This window comes from Acomys russatus, chromosome 22, assembly GCF_903995435.1.
Source record: "Acomys russatus chromosome 22, mAcoRus1.1, whole genome shotgun sequence".
NCBI classification, from domain to species: Eukaryota; Metazoa; Chordata; class Mammalia; order Rodentia; family Muridae; genus Acomys; species Acomys russatus.
The window spans coordinates 12,727,846-12,744,466 of NC_067158.1; the positions used below are offsets into that span (position 1 = coordinate 12,727,846).

Here is a 16,621-nt window from a genome sequence, read left to right on the forward strand (position 1 = left end):
GAGCCGCCATGTGGTTGCTGGGAATTGAACTCAGGATCTTTCAAAGAGCAGACAGGGCTTTTACCTGCGAGCCATCTCTCCAGCCCCCTTCCTTCACGACTTAGTCTTTGTTTTTTCTCTTTCTGAAAACTGAGTATAAGTTTATGTGCAGACTTTTTGCTTTCTATCCTCTTTGGTGTTCTGGTCTTTCTGGCTGTGGGTTGGTGTGCTCACCTTAAATGGAGAAGTCCTTAGGCATCAGTACTTTAAATATTTTCGTTTGCTTTTTTCTTTCTTTCTTTTTTTTTTTTTTTTTTGAGACAGGGTTTCTCTGTGTAGCCTTGGCTGTCCTGGACTCACTTTGGAGACCAGGCTGGCCAGGAACCCACAGCGATCCACCTACCTCTGCCTACCGAGTGCTGGGATTAAAGGCGTGCACCACCTCGCCCAGCTTGCTTTTTTCTTATTAAAAAAAAAATCTCATTAATTTATGAATATGTATGTGTTCTGATGTGGGTATATGCTCATGCCTCAGGTGACCTGAGGTGGGTGCTAGGAACTGAACCTAGTTACCGTGAGAATAGCCAGTGCTTTTAACTGCTGGGCCACCTTTGCCCCAACCCGTCACATTACAGCTACAGCTGCCCTACAGTTCTTACTGTTTCTTTCATGTCTCCTTCCTCCTTCCCTCTCTCTCAAATAGTCTGGCCTCAGATTTACCGTGTAGCCAAGAGTACCTTCATACTTGTGACCATCCGGCCTCAATATTCAGAGTTCTGAGTTACAGGTGTGTCCCTTTATCAATGGCTCCCTTTTACTTTTTTTTTGTTTTGTTTTGTTTTGTTTGCTTTTTTCCAGACAGGGTTTCTCTGTGTAACCTTGACTGTCCTGGACTCACTTTGTAGATCAGGTTGGTCTCAAACTCACAGCAATCTACCTGCCTCTGCCTCGCAAGTGCTGGGATTAAAGGTGTGTGCCCCCCTCAAAAGGTGTGTGCCACCAATGCCCGGCCCCTCCCTTTTACTTTTAAGTTTTGGGATTCTCTTTTATCTTCACGTCAAGCCCATTGATTTCCTTTTTTGGCCAGATCTCTGGTTGACTAGGGAGTCCACCAGGGCTGTTCTTTACTGCTGTCACAGTACTGTTGATTTCTAGAATGCCCTGATGGTTTTTTTAGACTTTGCATCTTCCTGCTTCTGTCGCCCGTCTCTTCCTCATTGTTGCACACTTTTCTATTTCATCTATTAGCATGTTAATCACAATTGTTTTAAATCCCCAGTCTAACAGTTACAGCGTCTCTGTCGTGTCTGAAAAACGCTACCGTTTGTGGGGCCTCCCAACTGTGGTCCTGGTTTTGTCTTGTTTTTGTATGCCTTGTAACCTGTTGAGCCCTGAGTATGATGGCCCATATGCAAGGAACGTGGGTGGGCATGGGGCAGAGTCTTAGTGTGGAGGGCTATGGTGGCCTGCCAGCTCATGATGCTATCTTGATTGTGGTAAGTATACATGACAGCAGCTACAATTTTCTTTGGTGTCTGAGGTTCTCTCTCTCCTGGGGAACCTTAAGTAAGGTTCTAAGAACCTGCAGTTTTTACTAGATGAAACAAGAGCCTTTGTTGTTGGGTAAGAGTTGTGTTGTTAGTCTTGTGATTAGGCTCAGAGGTTAAGAACAATGTCTGCTCTTCCAAAGGTCCCGAGTTCAATTCCTAGCAACCACATGGTGGCTCACAACCATCTGTAATGAGATCTGGTGACTTCTTTTTGTTTGTTTGTTTGTGGGTGTTTTTTTTGTTTTTTTGTTTTGTTTTGTTTTTTTTTCTGAGACAGGGTTTCTCTGTGTAGCCTTGACTGTTCTGGACTTGCTTTGTAGACCAGGCTGGCCTTGAACTCACAGCAATCCGCCTGCATCTGCGTCCCAAGTGCTGGGATTAAAGGCGTGCGCCACCACTGTCCCGAGATCTGGTGACTTATTGTGGTGGGCAGAATAGTGTATAAATAATAAATAAGTCTTTATTTTTAAAGATTTTATTTAATTATTTTATGTATATGAGTGCTCTGTTTGCATGTACACCTGCATGCCAGAAGAGGGCGTTAGAGGGTATAGATGCTTGTGAGCCACCATGTGGTTGCTGGGAATTGAACTCAGGACCTCTGGAAGAGCAGACAGTGCTCTTAACGACTGAGTCATCTCTCCAGCCCCAGTAAATAAATCCTAAAAAAAAAAAAGAAAAAAAAAAAGAAAAGAAAAGAAAAAGGAATGGATTTCTTGTGGTTTTTTTTGCTTGTTTATTTGTTTTGTTTTGTTTGTTTTTCGAGACAGGGTTTTCTCTGTGTCACCCTGGCTGTCCTGGTCACTTTGTAGACCAGGCTGGCCTACAGGCAGTGATCCGCCTGCCTCTGCCTCCCAAGAACTGGGATTCCAGGTGTGGGCCGCCATGTGTGCCCGGCTCATTCATTCATTTCTTAGGACAGAGCCTTTGCGACCTAATCCCCTCTCCCGCCCTCTCCACACACACACAGCCTACTTTTCAACTCTGTTACTTAAGGGTTACGTTTCAAACATGGATTTTGAGGGTGCACTGAAGCCATGGCACTTGACTTTTCCATTTGTGTACATTTGTCAGCTGAGCTGATGGGGTTTTTTAAACTTTTAGTGTGGCTTTGCACTGTACCGCAGCAGTGAACGGGAAACACCTGCCATCTTGGTCTCTATTGTACGAAAACTAGTTTTGCGATATCTTTTAGACTCTCAATGCCAGTTGTGAACACAGAGCAGTAGGCGGTGCTGAGACGATTGCCGACAGCTGCTGGGACTTGAGTAAGAGTGTAGGACCAGGGGCTGTAGGGTGGCTCAGTGGCTGAGAGCACTGGCTGCCCTTCTAGAGGACCCTGGCAACACCCTCACACAGACATGCATGCATACGTACTGGAAAACAAACAAAAGTACGCGGAGCCAGATGGGCCTGGTGGCCTGGGACAGGCACAGGTCCATGCTCTGTAGTAGCAGCAGAGGTCCTGGCTCTGCTTCTCATGGCACTCCTTCTTCTCTCTCTCACAGTATTTAGGTCAGTTAACATCCATACCCGGCTACCTGAACCCCTCCAGTCGGACTGAAATCCTGCATTTCATAGACAAGGCAAAGGTAACAGCCCCTCCCACATGCACTCTGCTACACCAGCCCTTAGTCCCCTTACCTTTGACCTCAGAATGGGAGGGATGACCCAGCCCTATCACCTTGTGGGTCTTCTTGGCTCTCAAAGATGAAGATTGTTTCTTAGCCGAAACCTTTAATGTCTAGACTTGGTTTTGGGCTTCTTCCCACACTTACAGTTTGAAGATATTCTAGATTTCACTCTGAAGATCTGACCCTAAAAGGTAGTTCCAGAAAAGTCCTCTACATGATTCAAGCATGTTGACATCCTTGGAATGAGTGCTCTCATCCTGTCAGGGCTGTTCTTTATCCCCCCGCCCCCCACTTAGAAGAACCAGTCATGTGTGGACGTCAGCCAACACTGCGCGCTCCCTGAGGAGAGCCTGATGCAGTGGCCCAGTGTTTCTGATGCCTGTGGTTCTTTGCAGCGGTCCCACCAACTTCCTGGTCACCTGACCCAGGAGCATGATGCTGTGCTCAGTCTGTCTGCCTACAATGTCAAGCTGGCCTGGAGGGACGGGGAGGACATTATCCTCAGGGTGCCCATCCACGACATTGCTGCTGTCTCCTACGTCCGAGATGATGCTGCACACCTCGTGGTCCTAAAGACAGGTATGGGTCTGGGTTGGTGTGGTCTGGAGGTCTTAAGGAAGATTCCTGGTTTTCCTGCCATGAACTCCTATGGCCCCAGGGTCTCTGTCACTCCAGGGCCTTTGGAGACTTGAGGAATACAATATTTAAGATCAGTGTTCAAAAAGGCCTTTCTTGGGTCAGGAGTGGTCAGAGGCAGGTGGATCTCTATGATTTCGAGGCCTGGTCTCTAAAGTGAGTTCCAGGACAGCCAGGGCTACATAGTGAGACCCTGTCTCAAAAAAAGCCTCTGCTTCCCGTAATTGATGATGTCTCTACTGCTCAGGTACAGTGGAGCCCCAGAGAGAAGGGTGGTGACAGAAAGTTAGAGCTGGGAGCCCAACCCACGTTTGTTTTGTCATCATCCCGGCCCCCCCCACTCGTGTGTGTGTGTGTGTGTGTGTGTGTGTGTGTGTATGTGTGTGTGAGAGAGAGAGAGACAGACAGACAGACAGACAGACAGACAGAGATGAGTCAGGGTCTCTATATAGGGTTGTCTGTCTTCAAAGCTCGCCCTGCCTCTGTCACCTGGATACTGGGGTTAAGGTGTGTACCCCCACATCTAGCCTCTAGTCCATATTTTGGGCTCCAGTGTTCCCAAAGCTGGGGCCCCAGAGACAGACAGTTCCCCAGACTCCAGCGCTGCCTTTGTGCTAGTGTACAAGCTTCTACCAGCTTCTGGGCTCCACCCTAACATTTGTTTGTTTGTTTTTGTTTATTCGAGACAGGGTTTCTCTGTGTAGCCTTGGCTGTCCTGGACTTGCTTTGTAGACCAGGCTGGCCTTGAATTCACAGCGATCCACCTGCCTCTGCCTCCCGAGTGCTGGGACTACAGGCACTGTGAGTGGTTGGGATGACCCTGAAGCCAGCTCCAGCGGTGACAAGCCACACGGGGTGGGCGGGGGTGGGGTCAGATGGTCTAGCCTGTTTTGTGGTGGGGAGGGGTGTGTCTGGCTTATGATGCTGGTCCAAGTGCTGTGGTCAGCTCCACTGGAGGGTCGTGAAGGAGTTCTAGTTGCTCTGCCTTGTCTGTGCAGAATAGCTCATCCCCTGCCCAGCACGCTTACACATCACATTTTCCTTCCTACAGCTCACACGTCCCGTATCACACACACACAGCCATAGAATCAGATGCGCTTGCCTGCCAACCCAGTCACATCCACACACATATGTAGATACACATTGTAGATACTTGCTGTCACATGACACCTGTCCTGTTACCAAGTACACCTGAACAAGGTCCCCTTGAGTTATTTAACTTACAAAGGTTTAGTTTTATCTCATTCTAATCTCATCTGACCTGGAATTCACTCTGAGGACCAGGGTAGCCTCAAACTCACAGCAGTAATACCCCAGCTTTCTTAGTAATGAGATTGCACAAGTCCCCAGCTACAAAGGGGAAAGGCCGATTTGGCTCATGGCTTCTGAGGTGCAGGTGCCAGGTGGCTACAGTGGGGATTGCGTGACAGAAGGAAGCTGCTCGCTTCAGGGACAGAAAACCCAAAAAGAGGAAGAAGAGCCTCGGGCCCAGGGTTTCCTCTGAAACCTCCTGAAAACTCAACCAGTTCCCAGTAGCTCCGCCCTCTGGCCAAGTCTTTGCCACAAACTTAGTGTCCTGATTATGGTGCTTGTTTTTCTTCTCAGGGTTGCCTGATCTCGTTTCATGCTGGGTATTGAAAGAGGTTCAACAGCACGAACTTGTCACTGACCATTTTAATCTGTAAAATTGTCAGTTTAGACATGAGTCAAACTAGTACAAAGTATATGACACGAGTTCCCTTCAGTTAACACCTGTAATAGAGCTAAGAGGGTCCGAGAGTCTCGTCTCAGTTGTGGTGCAGGTGGGGGCTTTGAACTGCTTCCTCCTGGCTTTAGATCCCAGCCACTCTGTCCGGCATCACCGAGGTGATCCTCTGGCTCTTGGCCCTCAGAGACAAGGCTGAGAAGACTGCTCCTGACCAGGCTCCTGGGGGCATGTCAGGCTGGTATGGGGAAGTGGCCCCTGTGTTTCTCATGCTGCAGCAATGTGTGTCTGCTTGAATCAATCAGATAAATTATTAAGGAAGAGAAAAATAGAGACTTCCCTCCATATAAGGAACATTCCAAAAGCGTGAGAAGCTGGCCCGACACTCCTCTTCTCACCAGCAGAGAATTCGTGCCTGTGGCCCGGGGCCGGCCTCATTTGCCAGGAGCATGTATGCATCCGCTTGATTCAGGCTTTTGCGCTCACGGTGTAGGTTAGGTTTTGGCCTGTAGTTTCCCCACACAGAGCCAGGCAGATGAATTTGTGTCGTTCAGTAGGCGCCTCCGCTAGTGTTTGAGGCAGCCTAGTGTGGCGAGCTCAGGATCTGTTCACCTTGGCGAGCGGGTGAAGCCGGGACCCTGTGTGGTTGCCAGAGTAGTTTCAGTGGTGGAGGAGAGACAGGTGGCAGGTCAGAAGCTGGCCGCGCAGAGCAGCTTGGGTGGTTGTCTCGGCATGCTGCCCAGAGGGGAGAAGTGACATCTTCACAGATGGTGCCTGCTTGGGACTCACACTTCACAGCTGCCCACTGGAGGCCAGGAAGCCAATTTAAAATGTAACAAAAATAGAAACAAGTAAAACAACTTGTAATAAGTAATTCATAGGCTCTTTGTCTCTGTCTGTGGTGAAGGAGGTGGTGGGATACACACACATACACATGTACCAGCTGAACTATATCCCTTGCCTTCTCTATATTTTTAAAATTTATATTCATTGAACATATTTATTTAATTTTTTGAGACAGTGTTCACTATGGTTGGCATTAAACTCACTGTGTAGCCCAGGCAGGCCTTGCAGCATGCTCCAGCATGCCTGGCTTTAATAATGTTGTTTTGCCCCCTGTATCTAGTATTATGTTGCTATAAGAGCCTGTGAACAATATAAGGATGACTGAGCTAGTTGTTATTAATTAAAAATCAATCAAGCCCTGGGTGTGATTGACCCTGTCTACCGTTCATTATAGCCTTGTCAGGGCACTTATGCTCAGTAGCTGTGTGCTCAGTGGTTGTTGTGAGGACACTGTTGTCACAGGATCTCACTGGTGTCCCATAGCCACTGTCTACACTCCCACCTGTGTCGGGCCTAAGCCTGCCTCTGCCTCGTGTTGTTCCAGTTTTGTCCTCTGCACACACCTGAGATTACAGCGGGGCCAGCTCTAAGCTTGCCTTGTAGTCTGTCTGCCCTTCCCAGGCTGCCCTGACCCTCGTGCTGCCCTCAGAGCCCACCCCATCACAGTTCTGAACCCACAGTGCACTTGCTGTCGCGTGCAGTGTGAGGATGTGGCCTTCGGCTGTTTCCATATTCACAACTGGACCATTCACGTCCTTTCAGAGTCCCCTCACCTTAGTTATCCATCCTGAGGAACCAAAAACTTCCTGGAGGTGTGGACCCCTGTTGGGTTTATTGTAGTCTCTGTCACCTGTTAACTTGAGTCCCTGCCTTTTATGTAGCTCTGAGCAGCTGGCCTGGGTGGCACACAGTGGAGGATGAGGATAGGTGCTTTGCCCTGGGACTCTCACAAGTTAATTTTGTTTGGAAGGACTAGAAGACTGGATTTTATTTGGTGGTTTTATTTATTTATTTATTTATTTTTGGTTTTTTTCAAGACAAGGTTTCTCAGTGTAGCCCTGGCTGTCCTGGACTCACTTTGTAGACCAGGCTGGCCTCAAACTCACAGAGATCATCCTGCCTCTGCCTCTGAGTGCTGAGATTAAAGGCGTGCGCCACCATGTCTGGCTGTTGGTTGGTTTGTTTTTAAATATATATAATAGAATAAAATGTGTGTGTGTGATGCTGTTAGGGTGGTCTGCACATGTTGCATGCATGTAGAGGTCAGAGGACAGCCTTTTGGAGTTGGTTCTCTCCTTCCACCATTATGTGGGTCCCTGGGGGTGGAGCTCAGGTTGTCAGGCTTTCATGGCAAGTGTTTTCCCACTGAGACATCTCACGGGCCCCTGGGGAGTGAGTGGTCTACCTGGTGCACCAGCTGCCGTCACACCTGCCCTCCATGCACTGCACTAACTTGATGTGTTTACTTCTCAGCCCAGGACCCAGGCATCTCTCCCAGCCAGAGTCTTTGTGCAGAAAGTTCTAGAGGCCTCAGCGCGGGTTCCTTGTCAGAAAGTGCAGTGGGGCCAGTAGAGGCATGTTGCCTGGTCATCATGGCCACAGAGAGCAAGGTGAGACATCCCTGCTGTGGGCCAGAGCTATCCACAGCCTCTGCCTACCATTCATCCAAGCCTTGCCCAGGACCCAGCTCACATCCCAGTCCTGCCATGATCAGAGGTTGCCCTGCCTCTGGCCCAGTCCTACCCAAGACCAGATCCCACCACAGATCTTCATGGCCCCACTTAGAGCCCTGGCCCTAGCCAGCCTTCCTTCAGCCTTATCTAGCACTACTTCAGATCCCTTCCCACTGTTTCTCCCTGACCAAGTCCTACCCTCAGTTTCCAAGCCCTGCCTACAACCTAGTCAATGTCCCCACGTATAACCCACACTCCCTGGCCCCAGAGCACACCACAGGTACCTAGCTCTCTCTGCCTCCCCCTTTTCCTCTGCCAGCCTTGCCCTTGTGCTCTCTCCCTGCCGCTCCCCTGGCAGCATCCCTGAGGTGGCCAGCAGAGCTTTGCTCACCTGTTTCCCCTTTGGGGTGCCTCTCCCCACCCCACACTGATAGTGATGGCCACAAGTGCAGGGACCTGAACCTCACACCCGCCTGGGGCCGCGAACAGAGTTAGCACTCTCCTCAGCATGTGGGCAGTCTGGAGGCATGAAGGAGGCGGTGGCCCTCAGAGATCACACCTTCCACTTAATGTCTGCCTCTTACTTTGGTTGGCTAGCAGTGAGCGCCCACCTACATATCCTCTAGTTTACCTTACTGAGCCTCTGTGCTAAATGCTTTCCATCAGATACTTTGTTGTGGGCAGTTACTCATGCACTGGAGTGTTGAGCAATGTCCCTGGGTTTCCCTTGTAATGACCAGAAATGTCCCAAGTTACTGTCACATCTAAGGGTCTGGACACAATCAGTCCCACTAAAGAAGCCCTGTTTTAAACAGTGCACGGTAACAAAACGACTCCATTGCTTCTGGAAATGCCTCAAAGGTCAGAAGTGAGACCAGGGTGCCTTTCCCTCTCTTACTTGGCTTAGATAGGAACTTTGAACATGTTGATGGCCAGTGAGAAGAGGAGGAGGCAAAGCTGATGCCAACACTCATGTCTGTCGTGGTCTCCAGACACCTGGGAGGCCATACCTAGGCCACAACCTGTTCTCAAGCATTGGTTCTGTTTTGTAATAACCCTGTGGGCTGTGAAAGCAGGGGCCCTTTGGCTCTGGTCTGCTCCTCTTTTACAGTAGTGGAGCCACTGAAGCATTATGGGTTCCTTAGAGACTGTGGGAGGCTTCTGTCTGCAGTTGTAGCCACTGAGGACCGATGCTGTCCTTCCCTCACTGTAGGTCGCTGCGGAAGAGCTGTGCTCCCTGCTCAGCCAGGTCTTCCAGATTGTTTACACGGAGTCCACCATCGACTTCCTGGACCGAGCAATATTTGATGGGGCCTCTACACCCACTCACCACCTGTCACTGCACAGCGGTATGTTGACTGGAAGTGGGGGGTCATGGGTACTTCATTTGGAAGCACAAGCCCCCACTAAAGGGTACTGTGGGACTGGGCAGGCAAGCCTCCTGGGCTGCTCTCAGTGCCCCAGACCACAGCCAGCTGCCTGAGGTTGTTCTGGCTTTGTGAGAGGCTGAGACCAGGAAGAGCCAGAGGCACCCTGGAGGGGTCACCCATGAAAGCTGGCTGCAGACCTCTTGTTAGACACTTTCTGTCTGGGTGTGGTGACGTATACCTGTAATCCAGGAAGCCAGGAGCCAGAGGCAGGATTGTTATAAGTTTGAGGCCAGCCTGGGCTACATAGCCAGACCCTGTTTCAAAATAGCACACTTCTTATACGACCTTTCCTCATTGCTGTAACCAAATACCTAACTAGGTGCACTTAAGGGAGGAATGGTTTATTGTCTTTCCTCAGGGTGAGGAAGGACGGCATGGCGGCAGGAGCAGATGTCAGAGGCTGAATTGCTTCTGTAGTCAGGAAGCAGAGGGAGAGAAGCCAGGCTATAAACCATCACAGCTCAGGAACCTACTTCCTCAGCAAGGCTCCACCTGCCACACAAAGGTTCCACACCTTTCTCAAACAGTGCCATTAACTAGGGAACAGTTGTTCAAACACATGGCCAGTGGGACACATCTGGGGAGCCAGAGAAGCTGCATTTACCTCAGATGCTGGTATATCTGGACCACAGCCATGGGAAGTGCTGTCACTCCGGGAGAGGATCTGCCTCTCCTTAGTTGATCCTACTAAGAAGTGCCCTCACTGGCTGACCCAGATCTTAGCTGATCTCAGATCCGATCAAGTTGACAACTGAAATTAGCCTCCACAGTTCATTTGTGGACAGGCTCACTGAAGATGGGTCTAAACATACATGTCTAACTGTCATTTACTGAGGATTAATGGTGCATCTGAATCAGAGGCGGGAAATGATGCTGGGAGCAGCTTGCTGTCTGCTACTTGTTTTTATGGAGCGACTGTCCTGTCTTCTACCCTGTTCCTGGTGATTCCCAGGCAGGGGAGACCTGTTGGTGCCATTAAGAAGCCAAAGGGAGCCTTTGAACACATATGTGGCCCATTATAGGAGCCATTGAGTCTTCTACATGCCAGTAAAACAGCAGTGCCTTTATCATTGACAATATTCAGGTAAGGAACTTGAGGCTGAGAGGTCACCAGTTCTCCAGGGCACACACAGCTAGAGCAGTTCTGTGTCCCTGTGATTGGTTTGACCCCTTGTTCATTTAAAATCCTAATAAGGTCTTTCTTTCTTTCTCTTTTTCCTTTCTTCCTTCCTTCCTTTTTTTGAGATGAGGGTCTCACTATGTAGTCCTGGCTTGTCTGGAGCTCACTATGTAGACCATCCTGGTATCAAACTCACAGAGATCTGTCTACCTCTGCCTCCTAAGTGCTAGGATTAAAGGTTAAAGATATGCACCATCATCCCTCTCCCCGTTTGTTTGAAAGGAGTCTCAAAAAATCCTGAGAGCTAGGATCACAGGCATTTGTTACAACTATGTATACAGTGCTCTGCCTGCATGTACACCTGTGGGCCAGAAGAGGGCACCAGATCTATTTATAGATGGTTGTGAGCCACCATGTGGTTGCTGGGAATTGAACTCAGGACCTCTGGAAGAGCAGACAGTGCTCTTAACCTTTGAGCCACCTCTCCATGCCCCTAAATCTAGTTTTTATGTGATGTTGTGGATTTAATTCAGGGGCTTATATGCTAGACATTTGTCAGTCAGGCTGCATCCCTAGTTGATTACTGGGTTTTTGGTAACTATTAAGGGTCCCAGCACTTAGGGCAGGTGGATCACTGTGAATTTGAGACCAACTTGGTCTACAAAGCAAGCCCAGAAGCAAAGTCTACGCAGAGAAACCCTGTCTCAAAAACAATAGCAGTGTATAGGTATATATACATATACACATGGGAGTGAATTTTTGCAGGAAGCACACATGTAGTGCCTGTGACTGAATGGGTTTTCTCTTCTGCCAGCTTGTCCCGAGCCCTCCCTGAGAATGGCACACACACCCCTGCTACATTCTGCCCATTTCTGGCTTGCTTGCAGGGTCCTGCCTACCTCGACAGATCCCAGTGCTCAGTGTCTCAAACAGCACAAGCATGTGCTCTCGGTGTTCTATATGTCGGAGTCCAGCTCAAGCCTCATGGCACTGAAGCCTTTTCAAAGGCCTCAGAACCCCCATTTCCCCAACCTTCCTAGCTTCTAGAACAGCGGTTTTCCTCCTTCCTAATGCTACCACCCTTTAATACAGTTCCTCACGTTGTGGTGACTGTAGGAGCTGTTTTTTACTATCTTTTTCTGGGGTTCTTATGGCCCTTCCTATCTTCCTTCCAGCACTAGGTAGGAGAGAAAGAAGGTTAGTGAGGAAGGGGCGGAGTTCTCTTTAGCCACTTCCAGTTGGTTAGGGGCGTTGGGTTCTTTGGAGCAGGATATCCAGAAGTCCAGCAAACAACCAGGAACCCTCTTCCTTCAATTATTTCTCGAAGTATCCCCCCCTCTTTGGGCTCTGGTACTTATACCCTCTCCAAGTCCTCAGAGTCCCACTAACTGCAGCTGGCAAAGACCACAGCCTTCTCTGAGCTGCATGAGGCAATTATCAGCTGTGGACAAAGTAAAAGCAGCTCCATATTCCACACTTAGGATTAAAACAAAAACCTGGCCAGGTGTGGTGGCGCACACCTGTAATCCCAGCACTTGGGAGGCAGAGGCAGGTGGATTGTGAGTTCAGGGCCAGCCTAGTCTACAAAGTGAGTCCAGGACAGCCAAAGGCTACACAGAGAAACTCTGTCTCAAAAACAAAAAAAAAAAAAAAAAAAAGGAAAGACAGAAAAACAACCTGTTTATGTAACATAACTAAGTTTTTAAAGAAATCAAAACTTTCACTACAGGTGACCCCCAACCATAAAATTATTTAGTTGGTACTTTATAACTGTAATTTTGCTACTATTATGAATCATAATATAAATATCTGATGTGGGACCCCTGAGAGGGTCACAACCTGCAGGTTGAAAACTGCAGTTCTAGAGACTTCCTTGATCTTCACTGCAGCCGTGTACATCACATCTCCCACCAACACACATGGAAGCTGTGTTAGGCTTTTCATCACAGTGACAGAGAGGAATGGTTTAAAGGAGGAAGGGTTTCTTTGGCTTATAGCTTCAGAGGTTTCAGTCCTTGGCTGGCCCTGTTCCTGGGCCATGGTGAGACAGCATCATGGTGGGAGGAACAAGGTTGTCACTTCCTGGTGGCCAGGAAGCAGAGAGACAGAAGGGACATGGTACAATTCCAGTGGGCACAGCGCCAGTGACCCCACATCTTCAGGTTTTCAGAACCCCAAAATAGTGCCATCAGCTAGGACAAGGCTTTTCATCTTTGAGACTTTTGTGGGCAGGGCACTTCATATTTAAACCACAGAAGATTGCTGTAACCACATTAAATCCCCTGCCACACACACATAATATCCAGGGTCATACCCCTGTTTCAGGGTCTACTAATTAGTAACCTTCACTACTGTTCGCTCCTCACTGTTGCAGTCCCAGTCCCAGGAGAGGATGTAGGCATACCTGGCCCCTCTTGCATCACCAGCCTCCTGCTCCCAGTTGGTCTTCTTCAGGACTCTGCCTGTCCTGGTGTTGGGCTGTCTTTCCTCAGGGCTGGAAAAGCAGAGTACACTCTTAACTACACAAGAGTGGTTTCTGTTGGGCCGAATCCTTTGCTATACTGAGGGATTTCTTGATGTCCAGGCTGAATCCTAGTTCAACTTCCTAGTTCTGTGGCTTCTGCTGAGGGACCTGGGACAAGTGGCATTACTACTCTGGTGTAGTTGAGCACATGGGTGACATCTTCCATAGCAGCTGTTACTACCTTGGCCAGCTGTGGGCCCTCCTGGACGCTGTCTCAGCCTGTGGCAGGGTGTGCATTTGACTGAATCCTCCAGGGGATATGGGCTCAAGTCTGGGAACCTTGTCTTGGGCACTCAGCACTTCCAGCATAGGAAGCTCCATGATAAAGTCCCCAACGCGGGGCTCTTGCCTATGGATGTGACACTGGGGTCACCTGCACCGAGTGCTCACTGCAGGGCCTGCTGGGTACCTGGGCCTGAAACACCTGTCCAGTACTTGAAAGTCCTCTGTGTCTTCTACATCTTTTGTGCAGATGACTCTTCCACGAAAGTGGACATGAAGGACACTTATGATGCTGACACCAGCCCTTTGTGAGTACATGCACTGAGCTCCAGGCTTAGTTCACCAAATGTTTGGTCTTCTGTGTCTACTCTGTAGCTTGCTGGCCTGCAGGTTCTCTTCAGCTCCACTGAGTCCGCTGCCCCAGGTGTCCACCTTCAGAGTCCTTTCTCCTCTCTACCTTCTGTAGCCTCCAGACGTGCCCTTGATAAAGGCACACTGAATGGTGGTGCTAGCTCAGCCCGCGCATTCTCCCAGCCTTCCTGTCTCTCTTTTTGCCGTCCCTCAGCTCTGGGCACCACCCAAGCCTTCTATCCTAGCCCTTCCTCTGAACGCCCTCTCTTTGCCCAGAACCCATCTGAGAGTCACTCCACCGGGGCTCTCAGCTCCACTGTCAGGTTGGCCCATTCCTAGGATCTCCTTGATCTCCATACTCGGCTATGCCCGGGTGTTTCTTCTTAGTCACTGCTTGTGAGCAGGTCTGCAGGCCCCAGTCCTCACGAGGCACATGAGGTTGGGGAGTGAAGGACTGAGGGCTCACCTGTGCTAACCCTGTGCCTTTGCAGCTGCTTCCCTGACTCCGGGGATGGAGGAGGCCTGCCACCCTTGCCCTTCTGCATGCAGGCCTCACCCCATAGCAAGACTGTCAGCGAGAGCGAGCTGAGCGCCAGCGCCACAGAGCTGCTGCAGGACTACATGCTCACGGTAGGCAGTTGGGCCTATTACCTGCCTGCTCTGGTCGCTGTTGCTCTGTGGGAGTGGAATCTGGAGGCCTGGGCTAGTGTTGGGCTGCTTAGCCTGGACCATGCTGGTGCTGACTCGGAATAGCAGCTCCATTGGTGCGTAGGCCTAATGCCTCCTTGCATCTTAGATTTGTCTTTGAGGTCAGCCTTCTGGATCTGTGTACCCCCAGGTCACGCGTGCACACTTGCTGCTCCATGCAGAGCTAGCTTCTTTCCCTACAGCCCTGCTGAGAGCTGCTTTTACCTGTGCTCTCAGTGAACCAAGGGAGGTCAGCTGAGCTTGCTTTGTATTGGGCAGGCAAGCATTAGCTGCCTGCCTGGGGCTCTTGGCTGTTGGGAAGCAAAGGACTAGAGACCCATGGGAGCCCCCTTTTGTTTCCCGACAACAGATCTGTGTTCACCCTGGTCCTCTGGGTAGTTCCTATGCTGGGCCTAATGACAGAGACACATGGTTGGCATTATGACCCCACAGCAGGTACACGCTAAGCCCTCACTACTCTGCACGTCTCCTCTCTCTCAGTTACGTACCAAGCTGTCATCACAGGAGATCCAGCAGTTTGCAGCACTGCTACATGAATACCGCAATGGGGCCTCCATCTATGAGTTCTGCATCAGCCTGCGGCAGCTGTATGGAGACAGTCGCAAGTTCCTGCTGCTTGGTGAGTGGAGCTTGGGAGGGCCACTCGTCCCCTCTGGGAATGTGCCGAGTCCAGAGGGGAGGTGCTCCATCAGACGTGTCTGTCATCGAAGTTGGCCGAGGCTCCAGGATTGACATAGCTGCTCGGGAGGGCCCTTCCTGCGTTCTCAGTCTGCTTAGAGCCTTGAGCTGAGCTGGATGGGCTCTGCCAGGAAGTGTAAAAAGGGTCTAAGCAAAACCCACCCAGTCAGAAGTGTCCTGGGAAGAGGCAAGGGGCTCTTTAAGGAGGGATCTTTGTCAGTGGGTTTTGGGGAGCATACAGGAGTTTGTCAAGTGGGGAAGCAAAGACACCATCTAGATGGAATGATCAGCCTTTGTCCAACACCCTCGAAGGGCCCAGCACATGCTTCAGGCTCACTGCCAGTCTTGAGTGTCAGGCCTGCCGCATCTTCCCCACACCTGGAGGGCACAGTAGTGCCTCTGTGGTTTCAACCCTTTAGCCAGCACCTAGCACCGTGATCTGCAGCAGCTCACTGAGCACTCTGAGCTTCTCACCTGGGCTCCAGCGAACCAAGGGAAGTCAGCTGATCTGGTGAACACCAGCTGCCTGCCTGGGGCTCTCGTCTGTGGGGAGGTGAAGGACCAGAGACCCACGAGAGTCTAGTCTAGTTCCTCCTCCCGACAGGCCTTCTGGACCAGGTACTTCCAGGTACCTGGCATGTGGGCTTTAGCCTTTTCCAAAACTACTTTATTTGAGGTTCTTTAATGCTTATACCTCCAGAGAGAAAAGAGGTTCATGGGAACAGGAGAAGTAGACCTCTTTGGACTCAGTTCCTGGGTGCGATTCCTCTCAGTTCCTGGGTGCGATTCCTCTGGCGTAGTCAGCAGGATTTCAGCAGACCAGCAAATACAACCAAAGTTGCTGCTGGAACCTGGAATAGCAGCCGGAACCCGGAGCCCCAAAGCGTTCTTTGACGTGGTTCTCTCTTAAGAGCAGCTCAAAGTGGAGCGATGAATAGCCAAACAATACCAAGACCCAAAAAGCCCCACCTCCTGTTTTGGGGTCATACATATATCTCAGAGTCTGTACTAGGATGTGTTTCAGCTGGCAACAACCACGCTCCTGCCGAGGTGGTTCATTTTCTAGTGCATAAACATCTCCTGATCTCTCACATGGCTGTTCCCCATCCCACAGTTGGGATCAAAACAAAAACATGTGTACATCCACTACACTGGCACCCAGCACAAAATGTACATTCAGAAACCTGAAGCCAGCTTCTTCCTGTTTTGTTCTCAGCTGTCTCTTTGCCAGAAGTAAGTAGAGAGCACCAGGGGTGATAAGACACATCCATAAACTGAGCACTCGGGAGACTGAGGCAGGAGGATAGTAAGTTCAAGGTTAGCTTGAGCTATATAGCAAGACCCTCAGAAAAGGTACGTTGGAAATGAGTTGAGCTGTGGGCACCTGCTGCTTAGATGCTGCAGTTTTTCTAGCCTCTAGGCCTCTCACCTCCGGGCCCCCACCTAAGCAGGCTGTTTCATGTTTGGTTCGGTTTAGTTTGGGTTTATGATACAGCCTCATGTAGCTCAGGCTGGCCCCAAACTCCCTGTGTGGTGGAGGATGACCTTGAACTCCTTACCCTCTT

General features: G+C 50.0%; 1 protein-coding gene across 4 annotated transcripts in view; it reads left to right on the forward strand.

The window, feature by feature from the left end:
- Ccm2 (CCM2 scaffold protein) overlaps nucleotides 1-16,621 on the forward strand; it is a 62,071-nt gene that overhangs the window by 44,374 nt on the left and 1,076 nt on the right. For all 4 annotated transcript variants that reach the window (XM_051164924.1, XM_051164922.1, XM_051164925.1 and 1 more), the window contains 7 exons: nucleotides 3,038-3,121; nucleotides 3,559-3,742; nucleotides 7,824-7,960; nucleotides 9,237-9,372; nucleotides 13,570-13,627; nucleotides 14,162-14,300; nucleotides 14,859-14,997. In XM_051164924.1, the coding sequence (XP_051020881.1) occupies nucleotides 3,038-3,121; nucleotides 3,559-3,742; nucleotides 7,824-7,960; nucleotides 9,237-9,372; nucleotides 13,570-13,627; nucleotides 14,162-14,300; nucleotides 14,859-14,997 (877 nt within the window). The remainder of the gene's footprint in view (nucleotides 1-3,037; nucleotides 3,122-3,558; nucleotides 3,743-7,823; nucleotides 7,961-9,236; nucleotides 9,373-13,569; nucleotides 13,628-14,161; nucleotides 14,301-14,858; nucleotides 14,998-16,621) is intronic.